Consider the following 27,864-nt stretch of genomic DNA (forward strand, 5'->3'; position numbering starts at 1 on the left):
AGCTCGCTACTGCCGAGCTGATATGTGAAGCGCCGAAGAGAGGCTGGGCGTTCGCATTGGTCCAGGAGCCGTATATCGGCGCTATTGGCGAGATGAGGCACTACCCAGGGACAAGGGTGGTACAATGTGTCGCGCGAGGCAACGGGGAGGTTGTCAAGGCGGCCATTGTGCTATTCGACGACACTATCGATATCACTCAATGTCCCCAACTCACGTCTGGCAACGTTGCTGCGGCCAGGCTGAGGACTGGGGCTTGGGAGATAGGGGTGGTGTCCGTCTACCTGGAGCCTAATACGCCCGTCGGACCATACCTGGACCGGATCGGCTCGGCCGTGGAGGGCTTGGGGACAGCCAACGTGGTACTGGGTGGCGACGTCAATGCGCATAACACCTGGTGGGGTAGCCGGTCCACGGACCGAAGGGGGGAGGAGGTCGCAGCCGCCCTCGACCAACTGGGAGTGCACGTGTTGAACCAGGGGTCTGAGCCGACGTTTGATACGTATCGGGGCGGTAAGCATTACTCCAGTCGCGTCGACATTACTGCTTGCTCGACCACCCTGCTCGACCGAGCGGTGGGCTGGAGCCTCGTGGACGACATATCCTCGTCGGACCACAGGGCAATTGTGTTCAATCTGAAGTTTGAGAGGTCCCAAGGCACGGACGTCAAGCGGACCACACGGCAGTACACTACCCGTAGGGCAGACTGGGGCGAGTTCCATCGAACTGTCGCTCGGCTGCTATCGGATCGCTGTCTGACGCCTACCGAGGTGAATCAGATCACCGAAAAGGGGGCGTTGGACAGCACGGTCGGTCGGTATGTGGAAACCGTGAGGGACGCTTGCGAGTTGGTCCTGCCGAAGGTCTCCAAGCGGAAGAGAACGGAATTGCCCTGGTGGTCCGAACAGCTCTCTCTCCTCAAGGCAGATGTCTTGAGGAAGAAGAGAAGGATCAGGGCCGCGAGGCCGGCTCGTAAGGAGCTGGTCTGGCGCGAGTACTGCGACGCGAAGGAGGCATACCGCCTTGAGGCGAGGCGCGCTCAGACCCATAGCTGGAAGCGTTTCTGTGAGAGACAGGATCGCGAGACCATGTGGGGCGGGATCCACCGTGTGATGCGTCGCACGGAGGTGAGGCGAGAGGACGTCCCCCTCGTCCAGTCAGGTAAAGTGCTGGACGCAGCGGGATCAGCCAGGTTGCTGGCGGAGGTTTTCTTCCCGGAGGACGACCCCGGGAAGGACAATGCGGACCACAGAACTGTAAGAGCTAAAGCCGATGAAGTCAATTCGGGGGACCATGATGGAACATGCGACCCCCCGTTTACGATGGAGGAGCTCCGATGGTCCGTATCGACCTTCAACGCCAAGAAGGCACCTGGCTCTGACGGACTCACCGCGGACATCTGCCGTGCGGCCGTCGCCGTGGACCCCGTTCTGTACCTCGCGCTCTCCAACCGGTGTCTCGCGCTTTCCCACTTCCCCACGAGATGGAAGGAGGCAGTGGTCGTAGCGTTGCGGAAGCCGGACAAGGAGGACTACACGCACCCGAAATCCTACAGGCCCATCGGACTCTTGCCGATTCTCGGCAAGGTCCTTGAGAAAATGATGGTCCGTAGGATCCGGTGGTACACTGCACCGTATATCAGTAGCCACCAATACGGCTTCATGCCGCAGAGGTGTACCGAAGACTCCCTGTATGACCTGATCCAGCATCTGCGAACCCGGCTGAAGGAGAAGGAGATCGCAGTGCTGGTATCATTGGACATAGAGGGAGCCTTCGATAACGCCTGGTGGCCTGCTATACGGTGCAGACTGGCAGAGACTCGCTGCCCCGCGAATCTGCGGCGTCTTGTTGACAGCTATTTTAGCGATCGCAAGGTGTCCGTACGGTACGCGGGGGCAGAGTGGGCCAGAGAGACCACCAAGGGGTGCGTGCAGGGATCCGTAGGCGGCCCAACCTTCTGGACCCTCCTCATCAACCCTCTCCTGGAGGAGGTGGCAAAGACCGGGACACACTGCCAGGCGTTCGCAGATGACGTCGTGCTGGTCTTCTCGGGGCAGAAGGCCCAGGACATCTCGAGTCGGGCCAACGCCGTTCTCGCCCATGTTCATGAGTGGGGGGTCAGGAATAAGCTGAGGTTCGCACCACACAAAACCAAGGTGATGGTGCTAACCAACAAGCTAAAGTTCGACTACCCATTACTGAGCATGGGAGGTGAGCCGCTTGGACGGACTGGGGAGGTCCGGATACTAGGCCTCACAGTTGACGATAGGCTCACGTTCAACAGTCACGTGAAGAACGTGAGCAAGAAGGCACAGGGCCTCTATCGTCAGCTGTGCAGGGCTGCGAAGGTATCTTGGGGTCTGAACTCGGAGGTGATCAGAACGATGTATCTGGCGGTGCTGGAGCCGACGATTTTGTATGCAGCGAGTGCATGGGCGCCGGCGGCTAGGAAGCTGCTGGTCCGCAGGCAGTTGGGCGCGGTCCAGCGGGGCTTCGCGCAGAAGATCGCGAGGACCCACAGGACCGCGTCCCTGCACTCGGCCCTTATACTTGCCGGGTTGCTTCCCCTGGACCTTCGGGTCCAAGAAGCAGCCCGCTTATTTGAAATAAGAAAGGGTCATTCCCGGCAGGTGGTAAAGGACCGAGACCTGGAGGTACCGGTCAGCTACCTGAGACTACCACACCCGTCTGGTCAAGTTGGTGTGGAGTTCTCCTGTCTGGGGGAAAGTGCGGAGGAAGTCCGACTTGCCACCGCGGCTGCCGATCTGGTAATTTATACCGACGGCAGCCGCATAGAGGATAAGGTGGGTGCGGCGTTCTGCGTCAAGCGGGGCGCCGTAGAGTCATACACAAAGAAACTCAAGTTGGGCAACTTCTGCACCGTATACCAGGCAGAGCTGCTGGCTCTAGCTGAGGCAACAGGGTACGCGGCCGGCGAGTCGGCGCAAGTCTGTGCCGTACTGAGCGACTCGCGGTCCGCTCTCGAAACTGTCGCAAGATCGGACACCCTCCATCCCTTAGCGTTAAGAGTGAAGGAGAATGTAATGAAAGCGAGAGAGAAAGGGAAGGATGTAAGGTTGTTCTGGGTGAAAGCGCACGCGGGGATGGAGGGGAACGAGAGGGCGGACCAGCTGGCCAAGGAAGCGGCCCTGAAGAGTAAAAGACGACCAGAGTACGAGAGATGCCCTGTTTCATTCGTCAAGCGGCAACTGAGACTGGAGTCGCTCGACGAATGGAACAGGAGGTATGTGGAAGGAACGACGGCTTCGGTAACGAGGATGTTTTTCCCGGACGCCGTCTCAGCCTACCGCGTGCTCCGCAGCATCGAGGTGGACGCGGTCTCGGCCCAGCTCTTCACGGGGCACGGGGGGTTCTCTGAGTACCTTCATAGGTTCAAGCTCAAGGAGGACCCCTCGTGCTTCTGTGAACCGGGCGTGGACCAGACCGTGATCCACCTTGTGGCCCGGTGTCCCGCATTCGGGGGACTCCGGTTCGGCTTCGAGTGCCGGTCTGGGGTTCAAATCAGGGAGGAGTCAATAGCCTCCCTGATAGGCGGAGAATACCAGCAAGATTTCATAACCCTCTGCAAAGAAATAGTTAAAAGAACAATAGAAATAAATAAAAGACAAACATAAGTAAGTAACAAAGCGACAATAAAATGGGAAAAAATTAAGAAATAAGACTGTGATAAATAAAAAATAATTATAAAATAAGAAATCCAAATGTAAATAAAAAGATAAAAATGTAATTATTAATAAGAAAAGAGGGAAGAATGAAAGCTGAATAGGGCGAATGAGAAAGAAAGATGAATTGTGGAATGAAAGATAGAAAATAGAATGAAAGAAATGACATTATAAGGAAAGAAAGAAGAGAAAGAAAATAATAAGAAATGTGAAAAATTATATTGATACAAAAGACCCTGTCCCAAACTAGATAGGGGTACGAATAAAAAAAAAAAAAAAAAAAAAAAAAAAAAAAAAAAAAAAAAAAACCTAACCTAACCTAACCTACCTACCTAACCTACCTACCTAACCTACCTACCTACCTACCTACCTACCTACCTACCTACCTACCTACCTACCTACCTACCTACCTACCTACCTACCTACCTACCTACCTACCTACCTACCTACCTACCTACCTACCTACCTACCTACCTACCTACCTACCTACCTACCTACCTACCTACCTACCTACCTACCTACCTACCTACCTACCTACCTACCTACCTACCTACCTACCTACCTACCTACCTACCTACCTACCTACCTACCTACCTACCTACCTACCTACCTACCTACCTACCTACCTACCTACCTACCTGACCTACCCACGGGCTGAGGTGTACTGCTACGTGGCGCGTCCCCAAGGTTGCGGATAGGGGAAAGCCCGAGAGTCGCAATTTGCGAAACAGGGTAGGGGTGAAATAAAATAGCCCTTGCGGACAAAACACAACCCGATGTCAGTGGTCTAGCGTACCCAGGACTGGAAGGCGACAGGGAATGGTCGTCGCAAGCGCTCCCCTGAGGGTACCAGGTCCCACCTCAGGCGTACTTAAGTGGCCTTACTTCGGTAACCGGGGCTCTGCCGAAGCGGACTGTATATTTCCCTAGGTTCTCGTGGGAACAGCATGGATAAATTAATCAAAAAAACAAACGAAAATGAAAGTAATATGGAGCTGAAGAAGGCATTACAGCTCCACGAAAATACAATCACTGCCCTGGCGGAGTACATAAAGGGCAAATCAAACGTTCATGGAGAGATCCGCAAACATGTGGCCGCGCTAGGTACATCGTTTGCAAAGATCACCAGGGAAATTGGAAGCGTCGAAAAATCAAACGCCACCACATCTGTAGGAGAAGTGCAAACGTCACCGTCTCTATACAGATTGTATTCGGACACGACTGTAAAAGAAACCGAAGAAGAAAGCAAATCGGCAACACCGAAGAGCCGAAAAACGCGAAAAGTCAAAAGGACGGAACGCTCTTCACCCTTGGAGATCAGCCAGGCACCGAAACTGCGAAAAGCTAATACAACGGACTTAGCAGTTACGGTAAGGTCAGAGCTGAAGCCAAAGCCGCCACTTCCACACGATCACTCGGAGTGGAAAGAGGTAAAAAAGAAAAAGCAACCCAAGAAAAAAGTAGTAACGCGTCCGAGTGCTCTTATCATTCGCCCAAGCCAGAAGGATCAGTACGCCGAGATCCTTAAGCGGGTCAAAAAAGATGCTTCCGCGGATCATATAGGCAAATGTGTTGATAAAATTAGAAGGACGGCTACGGGCGATATGCTTCTTATCCTAGCGAAAAATCAAAAAGATAAAACGCAGGAGATAAGAAACACCATTTCCACAGTTCTTGGAAAAGATGCTACGGTAGTATGCAAAGTACCTGAACAGGAATTAAAGATTAAGGACCTAGACGAAACCACGACGGTGCCTGAAATCGTAGAAGCCCTACAGAAAATAACTGGCGGAGGAAGCCATATTTCTGAACACTGCGTCAAGTCCCTTCGCAAAGCATACGGAGGAACACTTACGGCTTCTATTAGAGTAGCAGCAGAATTGGCCAGAACCTTAACAGAGCGGCAAAACATCAAGATAGGTTGGGTCAATTGTAGAATAAGAGCTACTCAAAGGCCTATAAAATGCTTCAGGTGCTGGCACTATGGTCACGTTGCAAACAAATGCAGCAACAAACATGACAGATCGAAGAGCTGCATCAAATGTGGGGAAATAGGCCACAAAGCCAAAGAGTGCGGTAAGGAAGCCCGATGTGTCCTCTGTGTTGACATTGGGAATTCCGAAGACTGTGCTCACATTGCAGGATGTGGTCATTGCCCTGTATTTAAAAAAGCACTTCAGATGTTAAGACAGCCTCAAAAATGATCAAGGTACTACAAATTAATCTTAATCATTGTGAGGTTGCCCAAGACCTACTCATGCAGACTGTACGGGAGCTAAAATTAGACATAGTACTAATTTCGGAACCCTATAAGCACATCAGTAGCCTAAACTGGATCACCGATAAGGAAGGAAAAGCTGTCATCTGGGCATGTGGCACTAAACCTCTCCAGGGTAATCAAAATAATTGTTCTGGATTTGTAAGAGCCAAATTTAATGGAGTACATTTCTACAGTTGCTATGCACCACCTAGCCTAACACACGATGAGTTCGTCGTCGTAGTTCGTTCGATGCCCGAATGTACTCCCCGGTAGCTATAGCTGGAGATTTTAACGCTTGGGCAGTGGACTGGGGTAGTAAAGCTACTAACACTAGAGGTTACCAGCTTCTGGAAGCGATGTCACTGTTGGACGTCGCCTTACTTAATACAGGCGATAAACCCACGTTCACAAGAGGCGAGGCGAGCTCAATTGTGGATCTCACTTTCGTCAGCAGTACACTGGCAAGAGGAAATAACAGTTGGGAGATCTCGGATACTTACACCGCTAGCGACCACTGTGCCATATACTGGGAGGTATCATGTAAGCCAAATACAAATAGAGTCCCACACACAAGAACTGGCTCAGTGGGTTGGAGGACTAGCATGTATGATCCCGGCCTGTTCAAGATAGCACTCGAGGATCGACCACTGCTTTCCAAAAGTGCCAGTGAAAAGGCGGCTGAAATCATAAGGAGGCTGACCGAGGCCTGCGATGCAACAATGCCAAAGCGACGCAACAACAACCGAACCCCACCGATGTACTGGTGGAATGATAACATCGCTGAGCTTAGAAAAATATGTGTTAAGGCGCGTAGAACCTCCCAACGGGCTCGGAAAACACCACAATTCGAGCAGCTCTACGACAAATATAAGGAAGCGCGATTAAAATTAAATAAATCCATTAAAGAGAGCAAGAGAAACGCGTGGAAAATATTGTTGGAAGAGGTTGAAAAGAATCCATGGGGCAAGCCAAACCAGGTTGTAGTTAAACAACTGAGACATGAGAATACAACGCCCACTTGTCCTATTCTACTAGGAAGAATTGTCAGAGCTCTGTTCCCCACGCAACCAAAATCCTCCTTTCAACTAGGGATTGTGGATCCGAATGAAATCCCCCCTATTACCGAGAAGGAGCTAATGGTAGCATGCGGTAGGGTTGGAAACAACAAAGCTCCGGGACCGGATGGGATCCCCAACGTAGCTCTTAAGCAAGCTATTGTAGCAACACCAGGAGTCTTCTTGGAGGCCTACAATAGCTGCTTACTGGAAGGCACCTTTCCTACCGCGTGGAAACGACAGAGACTGGTACTTCTCCCTAAAGGTAAGAAGCCACCAGACGAGCCATCGTCATACCGGCCCCTCTGTATGCTGGATACTGCGGGGAAAATACTAGAACGTATTATCCTCAGCAGGATCGAAGCAGCAGTTGAACCCCACCTAGCTAACTCACAGTATGGGTTCAGAAAAGGCCGGTCTACGCTGGACGCTATAGAGCAAGTAGTCAATATAGCAAAACTAGCAGTGTCTGGGAAAAGATGGAAGAGAGGCTCGATAAAATACTGCCTGGTTGCCACCTTGGACATTAAAAACGCCTTTAACTCAGCAAAATGGGAGGTCATCATGGGGGCACTTAGCTCACTGAATGTACCTCTATACCTACGTAAAATAGTCGCTAGTTACGTCTCTGATAGGGTCCTCATATACACTACGGAAATCGGGACGGAGGAGTACAAAGTCACCGGAGGCGTCCCACAGGGGTCAGTACTAGGGCCACTTTTGTGGAACGCTATGTACGATGGACTCCTAAAGAAACATCTACCCAGCGAAACTAAACTCGTCGCATTCGCTGATGATCTAGCAGTCGTTATAGTAGCGAAACACGTGGAGGAAGTGAAGTGGGCATTTGGAAGATCCTTCCAAGTAATCACCCTGTGGATGAGGTCAGTCGGACTAGAACTGGCTGAGCAGAAGACGGAAGCAGTGCTCATTACTGGCAGGAGAGTTGCGGAGACCATCACACTCAATGTCGGCAGCTGTGAAATCGCAACTCAACCAGCTATACGGTACCTAGGAGTAATGATCGACCATAGGCTAAACTTTAAAGATCAGGCTGAGAGAGCAGCAGCGAAAGCGTCTCTGGTGACAGCTAAACTCTGCCGACTCAAGCCTAATGTCGGAGGTCCCAAGCAAAACAGAAGGAAGTTATTAGCGTTGGTGACTACGTCAGTGTTTATGTACGGAGTACCCATATGGTCCGACGCACTGAGCAAACAGGAGCCCCGACGGAAAATCGCCTCTGTTTATAGAGTCAGCACTCTACGGGTAGCTAGCGCCTTTCGTACAGTATCGGAGGATGCAGCATGCGTGATAGCAGGTATGGTTCCTGTTGCGCTTCTTGCAGACGAAAGAACTGATCTGTACCGAAGCAAAAAAAGCAAATCAGACCCAACTTCAGCTGAACTTAGAATTCGGGGAAGACTGAAAAGCTTGCAACAGTGGCAATCGTCCTGGGATAAGTCGACGAAAGGAAAATGGACGCGTAAGCTAATACCAAACCTAGAGCCATGGGTGAACCGAGATCATGGAGAGTTGAACTACTACCTGACTCAGATGATATCCGGCCACGGATGTTACCGAGCGTATCTCCATAGGTTCAAATACGAAGATTCCCCTGACTGTCCTAATTGTGTCGGAATGATTGAAGATGCAGAGCATGTCTTTTTCGTCTGCCCCCGATTTAACGAAGCCAGGAGGTCTTGGGAAGAAGGTGTAGGATGCAGAATCTATCCTGAAACTCTGATAGCTACAATGCTATCCTCGCCTTCGGCCTGGGAACTTACGAGCGCGTACTGTACGACGGTGCTGAAGGAGTTGCGAAAAACAGAGCAGGAGCGGAGGAAGTTGGCCTGAACAGCCACTCTATCAGAGAAAGCTGCGGCTAAATCCCCCCCGCGAAGTAATGCCTAACGGCCATGCCGTGGGGACCAGGGATACCGAAGAGAGAGGATTGTTTTTAGTCGGTATTGATCTAGATCGAGTCCGACATACGGGGCACCAACATCAGGCCCTATGATACGTAAAAGTATTTTTAAACCTCTATAAAAAAAAAAAAAAAACCTACCTACCTACCTACCTACCTACCTACCTACCTACCTACCTACCTACCTACCTACCTACCTACCCACCTACGAAACGCCAGAGACTGGTTCTTCTTCCTAAAGGTCAGAAGCCACCAGACGAGCCATCGTCATACCGGCCCCTCTGTATGCTGGATACTGCGTAGAAAATTCTAGAACGTATTATCCTCAGCAGGATCGAAGCAGCAATTGAACCCCACCTAGGTAACACAGTATGGGTTCAGAAAAGGTCGGTCTACGCTAGATGCTTTAGAGCAAGTAGTCAATATAGCAAAACTAGCAGTGTCTGAAGAGATGCTCCAGAGAATACTATCTGGTTGCCACCTTGGACATTAAAAACGCCTTTAACTCAGTGAAATGCAAGGTTATCATGGAAGCACTTAGCTCATTGAAAGTACCTCTATATCTACGCAAAATATTCGCTAAATACTTCTCTGATACGGTCCTCATATACTCTACGCAAACCGGGACGGAGGAGTACAAAGTCACTGGAGGCGTCCCACACGGTTCAGTACTAGGGCCACTTTTGTGGAACGTTATGTACGATGGACTCCTAAGTAAGCACTTACCCAGCGAAACTAAACTCGTCGCATTCGCTGATGATCTAGCAGTCGTGATAGTAGCGAAATACGTGGAGGAAGTGAAGTGGGCATTTGAAAGATCTTTCCAAATAATCACCCTGTGGATGAAGCTAGTCAGACTAGAACTGACTGAGCAGAAGACGGAAGCAGTGCACATTACCGGCAGGAGAGTTGCGGAGACCATCACACTCAATGTCGGCAGCTGAGAAATCGTAACTCAATCAGCTCCAAGGTACCGTACGGAGTAATGATCGACCATAGGCTAAACTTCAAAGATCAGACTGAGAGAGCAGCAACGAAAGCGTCTCTGGTGACAGCTAAACTCTGCCGACTCATGCCAAATGTCGGAGGTCCCAAGCAAAACAGAACAAAGTTATTAGCGTCGGTGACTGCGTCAGTGCTTATGTACGGGGTGCCCATATGGTCTGACGCACTGAACAAACAGGAGTCCCGTCGGAAAATTGCCTTTGTTTACAGAGTAAGCAATCTACGGGTAGCTAACGCCTTTCGTACAGTATCGGAAGATGCGAATGCGTGATAGTGGGTATGTTCCTGTTGCGCTTCTTGCAGACGAAATGACAAATCTGTACCGAAGCAAAAAATGCAAATCAGACCCAACATCAGCTGAACTTCGACTCCAGGGAAAAACTTGCAACAGTAGCAATCGTCCTAGGATTAGTCGACGAAAGGAAAGTGGACGCGTAAGCTAATACCAGACCTAGAGCCATGGGTGAACCGGGATCATAGAGAGTTGACCTACTACCTAACACAGATAATATCCGGCCAAGGCTGTTACCGAACGTACCTTCATAGGTTCAAATACGAAGATTCCCCTAACTGTCCTAATTATGTGAAAAACTCGTAAAAAATGTTTATTTCGAGTTGAAGCCAAATGTCAAAAAAACGTGTCAGTAGGTCGCTCGCGTTTTATAACTGCCGCCCCAGCAATGACTCGCCGCTTCTAAACTTTAATTTCGTGGAAAAAAAATATTTGCCCAGTAGAAAGAAAATGTTAAAAAAACGCGTCAATAGGGCGTGAGCGTTTTATAACTGCAGCCCCTGCACTGGCTGGCCGCTTCTAAACGTTCAACTCGTGAAATGACGTTTATTTCGAGTTGAAACCAAATGTCAATAAAACGCGCCCATAGGACACTCGCGTTTAATAACTGCCACCCATGTACTGGCTGGCCGCTTCTAAACGTTCAACTCGCGAAATAACGTTTATTTCGAGTTGAAACTAAATGTCAATAAAACGCGCCCATAGGCCGCTCGCGTTTCATTACTGCCGCCCCTGCACTGGCTGACCGCTTCTAAACTTTCAACTCGCGAAATAACGTTTATTTCGAGTTGAAGCCAAATGTCAAAAAAACGTGTAAATAGGTCCTGAGCGTTTTATAACTACCGCCCCTGCACTGGCTGGCCGCTTCTAAACGTTCAACTCGTGAAATGACGTTTATTTCGAGTTGAAACCAAATGTCAATAAAACGCGCCCATAGGACACTCGCGTTTAATAACTGCCACCCATGTACTGGCTGGCCGCTTCTAAACGTTCAACTCGCGAAATAACGTTTATTTCGAGTTGAAACTAAATGTCAATAAAACGCGCCCATAGGCCGCTCGCGTTTCATTACTGCCGCCCCTGCACTGGCTGACCGCTTCTAAACTTTCAACTCGCGAAATAACGTTTATTTCGAGTTGAAGCCAAATGTCAAAAAAACGTGTAAATAGGTCCTGAGCGTTTTATAACTACCGCCCCTGCACTGGCTGGCCGCTTCTAAACGTTCAACTCGTGAAATGACGTTTATTTCGAGTTGAAACCAAATGTCAATAAAACGCGCCCATAGGACACTCGCGTTTAATAACTGCCACCCATGTACTGGCTGGCCGCTTCTAAACGTTCAACTCGCGAAATAACGTTTATTTCGAGTTGAAACTAAATGTCAATAAAACGCGCCCATAGGCCGCTCGCGTTTCATTACTGCCGCCCCTGCACTGGCTGACCGCTTCTAAACGTTCAACTCGCGAAATAACGTTTATTTCGAGTATTTAATTACGAACAGGTAATTCTCGTTTAATCCAGCACAGAGTTACAGCTAAATCTGTCTAGCAGAATTCAGTACAATCCTTTAAATTAAAAATGTCTCTGACCTGTGTAAGTAGTCTACTCCTATCAATGCAGCAACTAACTTTAGTCTAGGAATGCTTATCTTTTAGGAGATATGACACGAGCTTTCGCTGCATTTAATTGTTTTATTATTTTCTTCCCCATTCTAACGCATTAAAACACACCTGGTGCATACCCATCCTTACTGGCATCACAAAATAGATGTAAACTGATCACACATTTTTTCATAATATCCTCTGTCAACCTTTGAGGTAACTTACATTCTTTTAAACAATTAATATGTTGATGAAAGCTATGAAACCTATTCACATGATCAGGGTCAAGCTGAGTGTCCTATGATAATTCTCTCTTCCAAGACTCTTGTAAAATTAGTTTAGGTATCCACATAACCGGTGCTGTATATCCAAAATGGTCGAATATTCTTTGTGTAAATGACAAAAGATCTCTTTTTGTAATTTTTTGTGAGTTATCATAGGTAAATTTGTTTCCTATATTACATTACCACTGATTTTATAATTCGATAATTAATGTCCTTGCCCTATTTTAAAAGGACGTTGAACTTCGTACATGCTTTCTTCATTTGTTATTACTGTTTCTTCAAATGTTTTTAGTACCTCCTCTGCCATTTTAGTTTTTGATATAGTCTCTCCTGTATTTTGAATATCTAAATTTTCTAGATTCCAATAACCTGCCAACTCAGAACAGAACATAGGGTTAAATTACTTATGACACCTGTTTGCCTTGGAGAATCCAGCCCAATTTTGTTTTTAAAGCAACAAGTCCATTCTATAAATAGACTAAAGTGTCAGTCATCAGAAAACCTGAGAAATTTGCACCTATCAATGGCCCAATATCAGTACTATCTTCCTTTTCAATGACTATTTAATGTATTTTCAGCAAATTTTGAACATTGAAATTGTCTCTAAAATTAAAAATTGGAACATTATTACATAAACATTACCGCTCTGAAGCCTCGAACTATATCTTAAAAGTATTGTAAAGTAAGCCATAAATATCTAAATTATAAACTCGATGTAGTTGAGATGTAGTATGAACTCCTGCGAACAGATTGTGAGTCAGTATGTCTTTTCTGAACGCTGGTATCTGCAGTTCCTCACATATTTCTTCCTTGACGTATATCCTATGAAGTAATCTCTGTTCTTGTGCAGTGGAAGACGCAGCCATTGTTTTCTTGTCATTTGAAGTTTGCTCATTGCCATCCTTTATAAAAGTTTTAAAATTAATTTTTATTAAAATTAAGTTCCCATTTTAAAGAACCCAAAACAACGCCATCTAGTGGTTTAGGAGTAAATAACTAAATGTTTTGCATTTTTTGAGTCCAATTATTAATATAATAACATAGATGACGTTATTATACAACACTTAAAAATTAGTGCCCACAAAGAAATTAAAAAACAAACACTAGAAATTATAATAAAAAAATAGAGGAATGTTTGGTCAACCAGAGAATGGATCAGGAGCTTTTACCAGCTCACACTTTTAGAAATTGTAATTACGCAAAATTTTCCTGTAATAATTTGAGCCTTATAATGTCCACTGCTGTGTCGACTGCCTCATATATTTCCGATAGGATAAGTTGAATGCAGCATGCAATCTGCGTCTACCTAAATTTTAAACTGATATAGACATGAACATTATGAACATTGTGAACAATATAGTCTGTTTAGTCTTTAAGGACGAGACTTATCTTTGCATTTAGTAGTTTAAACTACTTTTGAGACTAATATTTTAAAAACACAAAGCTTGTACAGTCAATCAACCCAAATAAGATATGCTTTATAATCATTGTTTGCATTAACTTCCAGAAGTTATAGATAATTTTTGCTTCAAGTTCATATAATAAACACAACAGCAGTATTAAGATTGACCCCCTCGCAATATCAACATATTGGTTGATTTTATTTACAAAAATAGCGTTCATTAATTTCTTAACCCCTTGCCACATAATTAAAAGGTGCATCAATGCATTCAAAGGATACCATTGAATTTGCCCTGCCGGGTGCGCCAGTGATCATTCACAGACAAGCTCAGAATCAGTGCGTTTTAATATCAAACTTACATTGCTGTATATAATTCAATAAATAACATTCATAAAATACATCACTAGTTTACAATAAAAGTCTACAGCGCACATGAAATGCATGGACGAGTCAGAGCCATCATTGTATGTCAAGGGATTAATTAATTTATTGTGTCTGAAAGAAGTATATCATTAAGATGACAATGTATTAAGTGTTTTTAGGTATTACAATGAAATTATTGTAAGCTGTTATTTATTTCTGTCTACACTGCTGCCCAAATGACATTTGCAGTTTCCGTAGGTTGAAAGCCTATCTTTAGCCAATACATATTTTATCCATTGTCCATGTGCTCTTGTCCAAATTTATATATTTACCATATTGTAGAATACTATAAAACTGTAACAAAATATGTGTATATAATGTTCCAGCAATTTTTATATTATCTCCAATCTTAATGCATTACAGCAAAAATTATTTCTTTATATTAATAAACAATTTTAATGGAGTAATTAATTGTTTAAATTGGAGTGATCCATTTCACATCAACGTAGAAATATCAACACAATTAGTCCTGTGTCAATTTCCAGTAGCATTATTTCAATATAGCAAGTTATCTGGATATAATTTAATTGTATTTGCAAACCATTTCATGATTATTTATTTGATGTATGTCCTGTTTATTATGGTCATTAATTGATTAATTACACATGCTTCTAAATTTCATATGAATCAAAATTTCCAACACATCCAAAGTATACACAGAATCACTGTTGGTTAACTGCAGCTTGTACCTGTGCAAGAATACACATTCTTCTCATCGCTGAAAACTAGCAAAATAAATTAGAACTTGCATGTTAGATATTTAGTAAAATATCTGTTTTGTCTAATATTGCTACACCTCTTGGGTTAAATATTGAAAGATTGAACAGTTAAATTAATTAGTGTGTTAAAACTTATTCACATTACTTATCCACTCTCCCATGTCAAATTTTAAGATTTTATCACAATGATCATCTGATACAAAAGGCACTTGAGTACTTTGCAAATGTTGCACACTGAACATAAACAAGTTACTTTCAATACTAGTTTGTCATGTAACTTTTATTTTACAAATCATACGCCACGAGGCGCGGCTGTCACATAAAAACTACATTTGCTTCGAGTCTAAAAGTCAGATAGTCAATAATTAAGCTCAAATGCACGAGGGCCCTCCGCTTAGATTGTTACTTGTCACTGGAAAGATGAGCTGCCGAACTCGTCAAGTTGCTTAAGCCAATGATCCATTGAGCAAGAGCCTTCGAGGGCTGTGGTCTCCAGCTTATTGGCCTCTAATTTCGTCTGAGTAATATAGCGACAACCTCTACTAATCTAATTGTTAATTAAAAGGGACTGACATAAGTGTAATTTGTTGATTTCATATAACAGTACAGATCTACAAAAGAAAAACTTCTGCAAGTCTTCATTAGAAAAACTGATATCAATAAGACATAAAACCCCAATTACGTTAAAATATTCATGGAATATTGTATAAAAACATAACAGAATAGCATGGATAATATATTAAAACCTATGAACAATTTTTGTTATTACGTGATTATAATACTTAGCTCTTTAACATTCTCCAATATAATTACCAATTTATTTAACTTTTTCTTTATTACTTTTTTGTAAATATCCTCACTTTTTCCTCGTTCTAATTTAGTTTTATTAATAAGACTGCGGCTGCTGCGTATGTAAAGCAACTGTTTTAAATTATCCGTTACTTTATTATTAATGAATAAATAAGTTAAAATTTATACACTATACCTTATATTTTTGTATTCATTTATTTGATGTGCCACATATTATATTAAATATATAATCTGTTACTGCTAATGGACGTAAATCTTTGTATTATCTATCTTATTTTGCTTTTCCGCCTTTTTATCAGTACTACCAACCCTTACAAACTTAAGGTATTAAAAAGTCTATGGATGATAATAGAATACTAAAAATTTTGTAATTTAATCTTCCTATGACGCAACGCGAACGAAATTACATTTCACAGTTGAATTCTTTCGATTCCACGTGATTTTTACGCGAGTCCACCCAAATATGTTACAAATTATGACACTAATCGTAAGATACATTCAATAATCACAAATCAAAAACAATCATAATCATAATAATAACAGCTAAAAAAAATAATAATATGCTATCTAAAGAAAGTCACGATTTTAATTGTAGCTTTTATGTTTTCATTAATGGCAAAGATTTTAAGTTTTTGTTTTTTGTATGTAAACAATTAAAAATTAGTTAGGAACAAATGTGAGAAAAAACAAATATAGATGAAATGTTAAACTCTCATTTGTCTCGTCGAGCAGGATCAGTTAAATATTTTATTAGTATATTTGCACTTTACCATCACGACACAACCTAACATTTAAAATACACATGATATAAGTAATATTCTTTTTTTACTTTTCTGCCGTAAGTCCCCTGCGAGGTAAAGGCCTCCCCCAAATATCGCCATGATGAACAGTCTTACGCTGCCCGCAGCCAGCAAATAGTATTCTATTTGTAATAATTTATAAAAGTGTTTAATAAAAAATATGTTAAAATACAACAACGAACAAATATATCTGTTATTGTATTTTATCCTCGTTAATACTTCATTAATTTTGCATTATTGGATTTATTAAAAAATGACATTAGTTTCTGTGCAGTTCAATTTTTTTTAGAGACAATATGTTTTCTTGTCAGTTTTTGTAATTCAAATTCAATTTTATTTACTGTCTACACAATAAAGCATTATTAGTCTAAATTAAATTATTACTTGTTAAACAGTCATTTATTATTTTTTAGTGAAAGAGTCTCGCGATATTACAAATACGATTATTTTATTAGGTTCACCTATTGGGCATAGGCAACTCATCTTGAGCTTTAAGTAGACAAGACATAAATAAAGAATGAAGATAGCTGTTGTATCAAAATATGAAGAAATAAGTTTATTTCATAATTTTATTTTCTGTTCTTGAAATATAAACTTTTTTCTTTTTAGAATAATTTTTGGCTGTACATATTTAACAATACAGGCTGGTTGGAACAATTAAAAAAAAACACATATAGACAACACCTTGACGTCCGACGCCGCTCTTTCTCTTCTTGTTAAGTTGGCAGCGCTGTTGCTAACGCCATTTTTGTTATACACTATAAGCTGCATAAGGTGATTTGTTTTTACTCATATGCGTCAAGCGTGAGTGCGAAAGAGAAAAAAGATTGGTGTCGAGCTACGAAGCTTCGACTAGCCTGAATATTTTCTTCGAAGCTTATTTACGACGTTTCTCATTGTCTATGCTGTAGATACGCATCCCGAGCGATACATTCGGTGCAAAGCTTGAAGTGACAAATGTGAAGTAAAAATGAAGGAGAACGCTGTACTTAAGTGGCAAAAGGTGTACAACCCGAGTGGCCCCCAACCGCGCCCGCGCCACGGCCACCGCGCGGTTGCCATTAAGGATTTGATGATAGTTTTCGGCGGCGGAAATGAAGGGATTGTTCACGAGCTTCACGTCTTCAATACTTCGACAAACCAATGGTTCGTTCCTGTTACGAAAGGCGAGGTGCCCCCTGGTTGCGCCGCCTATGGCTTCGTCGTGGACGGGACGCGCCTTCTGGTTTTTGGCGGCATGGTCGAGTACGGCAAGTATTCTAACGATTTGTACGAACTACAAGCTTCTCGATGGGAATGGAAACGTCTCAAGCCTCTGCCACCCAAGCAGGGCCTGCCGCCTTGCCCCCGGCTCGGCCACAGCTTCACTTTGTTAAATGGTAAAGTATACTTGTTTGGAGGCTTGGCTAACGAGAGTGATGATCCCAAAAACAATATACCGAGATATCTAAACGACCTGTACACCCTTGAGCTGTATCCGAGTTCTTCAATGACAGTGTGGGATATTCCACTGACTTACGGTCAGTCACCACCCCCACGAGAGTCTCACAGCGGGGTCGCATATACTGACAAAAATACCGGAAAGTCATCGCTGATTATCTACGGAGGCATGAGCGGGTCGCGGCTCGGGGACCTGTGGGTTCTGGACGTGGATAGCATGTCCTGGTCCCGGCCCGAGCTGGGAGGCCCGCCTCCGCTGCCGAGATCACTCCACACGGCCACAGTTATTGGGCATCACATGTATGTGTACGGGGGTTGGGTTCCGCTCGTACCGGACGAATCGAAGCTTGCCACCCACGAGAAGGAATGGAAGTGCACCAACACGCTCGCGTCGCTCAACTTGGATTCTATGACCTGGGATAATATAGCGCTGGACAAGTTCGAGGAATGCGTGCCCCGGGCCAGAGCGGGACACAGTGCGGTCGCCATACAGACGAGGCTTTACATTTGGTCCGGAAGAGACGGATACCGAAAGACTTGGAACAACCAGATCTGCTGTAAAGATTTGTGGTATCTCGAAGTCGGAGTTCCCCCGCAAGCAGGCAGAGTGGCGCTGGTCCGCGCCGGCACCACTTCCCTGGAGCTGTGCTGGCCTGGTATGAGCACCGTTACTACTTATCTGTTGCAAGTCCAAAAATGCGGCAAAGTTACGCCGGCGCGGTTCCCGGCCGCAGCGGAGCCCGTGGCCGCCCAGCCGCCCGCGTCCCCGGTGGCGTCGCAGCCTGACGCTGCCAAGGCCTTCGGTCTGATGTCGCCGGCGGCCAGCGCGCTGCCTGCCGCCGCCGAGCTGCCGGTCAGGCCCGTGGCGGCTGCCGTGTCTCCCGCGCCCGCCGCCTCCACGCCGCAGAAGATCGTCTCGGGGGCGATCAAAGTCCCCGCGCAATCGGCCGCCGTCAAGATTTCGCCCAATACGCCCACGCTCAAGCAAGCCGCGTATCAAACGAAAACGGTGGTGAAGTCGCCCGGCGCGGGGTCGTCGCAGCAGATGAAGGTAGCTTCGGTGACGCCGCAGGGCGTGACCCGCATCGTGAGCGGCGTGGCGACGCCGGGCAGTGTGCGCGTGTCCACGGCGCAGTCCAGCGCGCAGATCGTGCTGAGCGCGGGCTCGGGCGGCGCCGGCTCACCGCGCTTCGTGCAGGTGAAGACGGGTGCCGCAGCAGGCGTGCCCGTCAAACTCGCCGCCGCCATGCCCGTCAAGCTCGGCGCAGGCAACGTACCCCTCAAAATCGGAGCCGTCAACATTCAGGGTAAGATAGCGACGAACAGCGTGCAGAAGGTCGGCGCCACCAACATGCCCTTGAAGCTCGGGCCCGGCAACGTGAAGATTGGCACCAGCAACGTGCTCGTGAAGACGGCGGGCGGTGTCCCGATCCAGGCGGGCGTCGCCGGACTGCAGACGAAGGTCGCCGCCGGCGTGCCTGTTAAGCTGGGCGCCGGCAACCTGCCCGTGATCGGCGGTGGCGGCGCGCTTTCTGGCCAGCAGGTGAAGGCGCCCGTGTACAAGATCGTCACCGCCAAGTCCAGCGAGCAGGTGACGTCGGCGACGAGCGCGGGTACGGCTGCGGGTGCAACGGTGCTGCGGCAGGCGGGTGGCAACGCGGGTATCCCCGTCATTATCAAAAAGAGCACAGCCGCGGGCGCGCAGGCCTCCGCCACCCCGCAGTACGTGACGCTCGTGAAGACCTCGACGGGCATGACAGTAGCGACGGTCCCGAAGATGACGATGGTGCAAAACCGGCCGACGGTGCCAGTGAGCGCGGCGCAGGCGCAGGGCCTTTCGCCCGGTGCCACTATCGTTAAGCTGGTATCTGCCAACACCGTGGGCGGTAACAAAATCATCACGCTGCCTTCAAATATGTTGCAGTTGGGTAAGCCCGGCGTGGGCAGCAAACAGACAATCGTAATAACAAAGTCGGCGGGGCAGGCGAGCCAGCCCGGGCAGCCGCAGTGAGGTCGAGCCCTGCCTCCGCCGAGAGGTCGAGTGTATTCCGAGTGTCCTTAACCAGGCTCGCTCCGGGAGTGAGCGGTGAGTGTCTGTAACAAACTTCTGGGTTGTTGGTCCCCATGGACCGCTATACAGTGAAGCGATGAAACAATAACATCTTTTTTAAATCATTTGAGTTTTTGTATGTACATTGTTGGGGAATGTATCATTCTGGAGTTTTTTTTTTTGAAACATTTTATTTACTCTCATAGATTTACTTGTTTTTGTACCATAAGATGTATGCACTAAATTTAAAACATACATGCAGTATACAATATGTGAAGAGGCCCTTGTATGTTTGTTTGTAAAATATTTTTATACACTTGGTCGCACAGGCTAGTGACAAGGCTGCAGCCCCACGCAGGCTACCTTCGGCAAAACTAAATTCACTTGAAGGATTATTATTTTTTGCAATTAGTTTATTACCCTTCCTATATGATTATACTTTGTTAGTGCCTTGTTTTCTTAGGGAATAGTCTTCCAAGTGATTTAAGTTTGTATAGTGTTGCATACAGGAGGTGGCGGGCCATGGAGCTGATTGTGTATCGTGTACTAAATTAGAGTAATATATTATAACAGAGACAGCCAGTCGCAGGCCGTTGGACGGTGGGCACGAAGTGACCTTCAACTGAGCCAGCGGCCTTTGAAACTGTTCTTGTGTAGTTTTTAGTTAAATCACATAATAATTGAATATGCACTATTTAAGTTTTATATGGAGAACCACTGTTGATGTTGATATATTGTTTTTGAGCGATGGGTGTGCCTGCTGGTTGACCATGCTCGACGGACGCGCTGACCACTCTGTATGGAGTGAATAAAAAGAATGTAACATTTGATGCATTTGACTTGCTCGCGCGTTGTGCAGCGCCGTGTGACCGACGCCCCGCCAGCAGTCCGTGCAGCCCTTGCAGCCCTTGCTCGGCTGTGGCTGCTGTGGGGTCGTCCCAAATGTTTTACCCGAACTGAGACGCGGGCCGCGCCTGTCGGCGGAGTGACGGCGCGTGTAAATCTGTTCTGCATCTGACGTAAGGTAGCGTAAGCGAGTAGGCGATAGGTTAGGTAAGCTAAGCGAGGATATGGATTGTAAATATCATTAAGTAGATAAATTTATAGTTTGTTCATATTATTTTAATTTGCTTGAATAAACGATTTGGATAACGGTGCTTTTCAATTGTCCCTGGCCCATGTGTGAGACGGAGGCTCCGCGACGCGACCGGACGCGGATGCATCACCACAGAAGGGTATTTTTTCTATTTATGGTTACATAATGTACGGTCGACAGACAATAATTAAACTAAATGTTTTAGCAAACTATGGTTACACAGAGGTAAGGCACATTGTATCTGGTTCTCTTAGTTGGGAGGCAGCAGGAACATCAAAAGTGACCCACATACAATGCAGCTAAAACGAGCTTGTGCTGCTATATTTCTAAACAGGCCAGAACAGCTTGTGTTATAAATAATTAGATTAGACAGATAATCTACGTAGTCTTTCTAGGGACATTAGTTTTCGATGCTGTGTAACATTTGTGAAAATATTTTGTTTTGAACAGATGTACTGTGGGTTTGAGGCGCTAGGTGGCACCACTATGCCGTTCCTTTTCGGTAGGTTTCTTATCGGAGGACATTGCAAAGGGACAGCTTTGCCGGTTTCGTTCACGTGCCCGTGTGGGGGCGCAGTAGATCCTGAACATACTGTGTTACTTAAATATTTGAGGCCGCGCCGCCCGCGGGCAGACCGCCGAGCGTCGCGCGAACGTCCCGCTGTTCACTTTCTAATGCATTAAAAAACAGCTTGGTACGCGCGGCGTGCGCCAGTCAACGGAATTATGTAATTCCTCGCCGCTGGGCAACGTTCACTAATGTACATGTGTCTCATACTTTACGTGTTAATTATATAAAAACGGCTTAGTAAAGCTGCAATGTTTCTGTCAAAAAAACTTCTTGACTATATTGTAATTGTAACTTGCAATACCGAAATTAGCATCAGCGCCATCTAGCAGCTTCTAAACACATCCTATGAAACGCGTAGAGGTAAACCGTGAGTTTGCTTTATCACTTCCGTGGCGCTAGATGGCTGCGCTGCTATGTTTATAAAACGTAATTTGTTGCATTTTGTTTCGATATTCAAAAAATGAATAGATTTGTCTGAAACATGTTACATTAGATTAGATGCTCGCGACGGGCGAGTTCGTAGGGACGCCTAGTACAATATTCAAATATTATAATTAATAAAAATTTAAACAATGATTTACATATATCAATCATTAGGCATGCTTCTGCGTTACTGTTAAGCATAGTTCTAAGTTAATGCACTGGGCCGTCTTTACGGATATACTATTGTGAGCCGTCTGTTATTCCATGTAACGCTTGTATTCCCGTGACGCGCCAGCCGTTCCCTGTTGGTGTTTAGCACGCGAGCGGTCTGGTCGGTGCCGACTTTTTCCATAAAATTATCTAAAATTGTATACATCACTCTTCTTTTTTCTTCTGGGTGAAAAAAATTAATGTAAGTATACATTCGTAGGCCCATGTCTATTTATAAATACAATATTGTATTGTATTTTTAATATGTATTGTTGAATATTTTTTTATTCGACTCCGGTTGCACGAGCGCTCATTGAATAGTACCCAGTCCGCTGCCACTTCGGTGACTTTGGTTCTGCTGCAGGTCGACATTTCGGGGCTAGCACTCTCTGTTGTTCTCCCGATCCTTCATCACCTTCATCACCTTGACCCCTCTTATGAAGACCATCGCACGCGACGACGTGTCGAATCCGTATGTCATTACTGGTTACACATACCTGTCAAGCATTTTTGTCTTCAGCATATTGCAGTATTTTGTACAACATGTAGGCCCATGCAAGCTGGATTCGGCGAGTGGTCGCTTTCTCAAAGTTGGGCTTGCCTAGTTGGACGATTTGCCCCAGCAACAACAACAATAACAACAACTTGAGTAGGCATGAGTGTTAATACACTAATATATGACAGTAATAATAAATGACAGTAAAACATATGTGTGTGTGCATTGCTTAAATCGATAAAAAAGTGAGGGCGTGCGGCCGATTTGGTTCCGTGACACCATCCGTTTGTTTTATTTTATTGAGGAAAACTCTCAGCCAGCACATGTATAAAAAGTACGCTACCCGGCGCTCCTGCGCGGCGGCCGCGTGCGTTACCAGACCGTGGTAGTGGTCTCAAAGAGTTGCGCAGAAATTACTTAATTCCCCATAAGCATTAATAAACTTCAATTTCCCCTCAGAGGAGACATTGCAGTTTATTGATAAGATGAGATAAGAAGTTTAGTGATAGACTATAATTACGAAACGGAAAGCAAAGGGCTCATAGAAGCAGCAGACAGACAAGTGAATGTTTTTACTTGAAGAACGCAGTACACTATACAGCCATTATAAATTGGTTGTATAGGTAATGTTACTTGTAACAATAACACAGCATTACAATGAGCATCGCAAGCGTTTAGTTATGCGGAACAAACGAATTGTTTCCTCGTCTTGTCGGTGACTGCCGATGAAACCGCGCGTCGCGCTCTTGCAGCGGGCGAGCCGGCGCGGCCTCGGCTCACTACGGTGCATCGAGGCTAATATCATCTCATAATTCATTTTCGTCTGATATGTCGTACGATATATATAATCTATGGTATACAGAGGTAAAACTCTGTAGCTTTTTTATTTACAAGGTATTTTTCTGTAATTATTTTTATTTATTAATAATGAGACCTCAAAATTGCGGAATTATTAAACAGAAGTTTTTTGAAAAAATCTAGGACAACTTAATACCATCGTTAACATATCTTTTACGTAAAATATTTACAATATCATATTTTTATATGTACGAGAAACTATTTGGTGTATTTATTAATTAAAAATTATAATAAAATATCAATAATATATATCAAAAAAATGGAGAAAGAAAATACACTGCAACCGAAAAAAAAATGTCGTTAAAGTTTTAGTAGTTAGCGCTGATTACCGCTGATTAGAAATTATGATTTTCATATTTGCTGAACTATCTACTTTCAGAATCAGCAATAAAATCTTGCCCATATTTGCCCCATTTTTGGTAATTCACTTTCAAAGAGAGCGCGACGGAGACTAAAAATTACTTAATCAAGCCGCTTACAGTTTTATTTTTTATTTACATGCTTATTATTGTGTAACAATGGTTTTCAAAAAGTATAAATTTAGGCATACGAGTATATAATATTTTATGTACATTTTATATACATATATATATATATATATATATATATATATAAAGGTATGTTGTACGTACTTATACTATAGGTACCTATCTAAGTCGTACTCATTATACAATAAAACCACGATAATATATTTCCGGTTACATATACAGTAGAGACATACTTAACCACAATTGTAATAGTTAAAATATATTATCAATTTTTATCACTTTTACCATATTTACCGCATTTCTATTCATTTATATATCAGATCGGGAGCAAAATTACACACGTTACAATAAATTATGCCGTGTCACTTTTAAATACGAATGAATAGCTGTAAAATGATTGTTTCAACATTAGTGCCCTTTAAGTGTAGACTAAATATACTTAGGTAAATTGTGACAGTTTTCTTCGTGCAATTGAATTTAAAGTGAATTGTTATGTCTACACCGAAGATCAAAATTAGAGACCCGTGTATCGCTTTTATTGAACAAGGAAAACATATTTCTACAGCAAAGTCTTATTTAAACGACAATTTTAACCTAACCGAAACGCAATTTACTTGTGCCAAAGCTAATATTCAAAAATCTGTGTTGCCAAAATTCAGATCCGTATATTTCTAGTAAAAGTTGGTCAAAGACAAGAAAAGTTATAGAATTAGAGGTGAAGCAAAGGAATTGTTATTAGGTAATATTTAGGGAACCGATTATTTAAACGTATTGTTTTATATAACTATGAATTAGAATATTATTTTGTAATTTTTATAAAGTAAGTTAATAATATATTCACCAATTTAATTATTATTTTCATATTAAATCACTGTTGTTAGCAACTATTTTTCACTATCAGACATCTTACACGATCGGACATTTATGTTAGGTATTAAATTTATTTTTGTTGATACATACATATTTAGTGAATATATCTAGTTGATAATAATCATTTTATAATTTTTACATATTTATGATAAATTATTCTTGCTTGTAAAGTTCTGTTTATTCCTATATTATAAACATTTTTTACGTGACTATATTAATTATTTTGAACAATATAAATTAAATTTCTTCAATATATTTTAAATCTCTACTTATTAGTCTATTCCTATTTCAAATTTCATGTCAATATTCCTACTAAATAAAAAGTTATTGAATTTAGGAATGATATTGACCTTATTGCACCGTAGTGCGGCTCCGGGGTGGATCGTTTAAGCGTCGTGTTACTTTTGAGATTTGAAGTAAATCTAAAATGTTAAAATAATTTTTACACACAATATTTTAGGAATCAAGTTCAAATATACTGATACACTTTTAAAAAACCCGTTTACAATTTAAAAAATACTCATATTTACCGACAATTTTTAATAAAATTTGTATCAAGGTATAAAAAAAAACAAAGTTCAGCAATATTTTATATTCGCTTGCAGCGGCTAACGCTTCCCAGTTTTCACACGGATGACGGAATAAATTGTAAATAGTTTCCGTACTCTTGTTTTAAGTTACGAATTAACTCAGTAACCAGCAAAGAAGCAAAGAAACAAATCATCATTGCAATCGAGCAATGTAACAGTTATCATCAGCGCTCGTCTGTGCGATCGCACAGGAAGGAACACTTACTTACAGGAATAGAGAACATTAGGCGCTGATAGACGTTCTCTATCGGGAAAGAAATAAAAAGAAAACTATTGTAAAGCAAACCTCGTGACTGCTACATAAGGTACGCCATTACGCAACGCTTGTATTGCATTTGATGTGACGGACGTTGTGCTGCTAACCCTTTGGCTTCGTGCAGCTTCGTCAACATTGAACTCGCGAAAACAAAAGGTCCGCCTGTTTACAATTCTGCGCTGACCGTTCAATTACAACGAAGACGTTTGCACAAAGAGGCGCCCTACCCGTGCACCTGCACGTATTTAGTGTTGTGACCGCAGTTTTGCAAAGTGAGGACCATTCGGGACTGATCGTCGCCTGCACGCGGGCAGCGCACGCGGCGCCGGGCTCGAGGGTGCGCGTGCGCCGCGTGCTCGGTGCACCGCGATGTGCGGTGAGTGTCCTGACGTTTAGATGAACTTGCGTTGTCAAAACAATTTGGCTGTTTATACACCTGCGGGAATTATTCCAAGAAGTTTTCCCGCTGTCGGTTACGTTGGATTTCCGCTGATACGCGAGGCGCGGCGTGCGCCACGATAGTTATTCTCTTTGCTTGTAGCGAAGCGTCGGTCGGGATTCGTGGATTGGCAATTGGGAGACGAAGTTAAAGGTCCATACGCGGCGGCCGCACTCTAGTAATGAGATGGTTATTATTAATTAAATATTTGCCGTGCACGCGGCAGCAGACCTACACGCGGATGAGACTCGTAATTATAGCTGCTCACCCTGCCCGAGCTGGTAATCACGAGACAGAGGGCGCACCAACGTCTGGAGTACGAACATTAAATATTCTCGGTGTGTGGATACTGTGGCAGCTGGCAGCTGCAACCGCAGCGTCTCGTCGCGGCTGTGTGCGCCGCCGGCAGATCGTTTTCGTTCATTTCGCGCGATTTCATTTTGGAAGACATAAGATGGACGTGAGATTATAAAATTTTATATTAACTGCTCTTTGATGGTCCCGACAGCCAGGGGGCGGGCGGGCAAGGCGGTGGAGGCAGGGAGGCAGCGACCCCGGGCTGACGACTTTGTGATTTCCAATTTGAAACGTTCGCGCGAGGGAAGCTCTGCGCGTCGTGACGGCGATGTGCGCAGGTTAAGAAGAGAAACCGTCGGTCGAATTGTGGTCGCGGCGCTGATGCGTGCGAGTAGCTGCTGTGGTCCGCGTGCGAGCCGCGCATCGGGAGCTCCTGGATAATTTCTACTCGAATCATTTATTTCGTTTCTATAGTAGAAGTATGTTCTAGGAATGCCAAATGCTCGTTTTTGGTAGCAAGTTCGAAGACTCCCCGAGAAGGCTCGTCCCGGGCCGCTACGTATCGCCATTACCGGCTTGGGAGTCGCTCGAATTCTTAACAACTTTAGCGGATAGTTGACCTTCATATCGAACATAACGAAACATGACGTCGATGGAAACCAGGCTCGCACGCATTTTTTATTATCAAGATACAACCGGCTCCGGTCTTTTAAAAAAAATCTGCCGTAACAGCACCGCAGGCTTTGTCAACAATGCAACGACGCATTTTATGAAGTTGTGCGTTCAAGGTTATTTATTCATTTGGTTTATAACTAAATAAACCACATATAATCATATAGCTACTTCTTTCTGTAGCTATATATTAGTCCCTTTCTTAGGTAAGATGGACTTCCTCAAGGTAACGCCTGAACCTATTAGATACATATAAACATATTTCACTTTTAAAATATACTTAATTTTTATAGTGAAATAAATTCTTGCCAAAATTCTAAATATTCATACATATTATTTGATTTTTGAAGAATAATTCAAGAGAGACCTAAGAGTTTTACAAACACTAATTCCAGAAGGGGCTTGAGCACCAGAGAATTAACAAGAATAAAATACGCAACACATTAATGTCATGTTCACCATTAATCTACTTTTATTTTTTATTTATTAATAAAACAATAAAACATAATGTGTTTAATCTTTGAAATAGGTTTTGTTAAGCGCCGTGGAAAAGTGATAAATAAACGTTGATACATTGTACATTTACATATGCATTTATACATAGTGTTACTGGTTTCAATTTTGTCCAGTTAAAGATTTTTCAAACTTGGTATTAGAAGTAGACAATTTTTGTTGGCCCTGCTTATTCATAAATATCTTATTTTTCACATGACAATCAGCACGGTGTTCCCGGGCACGCTTGTCCTGCGTATAATTTTTAATATAATAATAAGCTTTATTCATCAATCCTTTTTGGACATACGCTTTGACTTTTTTCGCGGACAAATTTTAAATAGCTGCAAGTGTTTGTATC

General features: G+C 44.0%; 1 protein-coding gene and 1 pseudogene across 1 annotated transcript; one reads left to right on the top strand and one right to left on the bottom strand.

The window, feature by feature from the left end:
* Positions 1-12,306: 12,306 nt before the first annotated feature.
* Positions 12,307-12,967, bottom strand: LOC137923573 (uncharacterized; annotated as a pseudogene).
* A 4,036-nt stretch (positions 12,968-17,003) lies between these two features.
* Positions 17,004-20,891, top strand: Hcf (Host cell factor). Its single transcript, XM_068766960.1, has one exon. The coding sequence runs from the start codon at positions 17,226-17,228 to the stop codon at positions 19,704-19,706; it is 2,481 nt and encodes an 826-aa protein (XP_068623061.1). The 5' UTR covers positions 17,004-17,225; the 3' UTR covers positions 19,707-20,891.
* The last annotated feature ends 6,973 nt before the right edge of the window (positions 20,892-27,864 follow it).

The sequence above is a fragment of the Battus philenor genome, unplaced genomic scaffold, assembly GCF_028537555.1.
Source record: "Battus philenor isolate CCGP_79_NKW_IND1 unplaced genomic scaffold, ilBatPhil1.0.hap1 SCAF_22, whole genome shotgun sequence".
Classification (NCBI taxonomy): Eukaryota; Metazoa; Arthropoda; class Insecta; order Lepidoptera; family Papilionidae; genus Battus; species Battus philenor.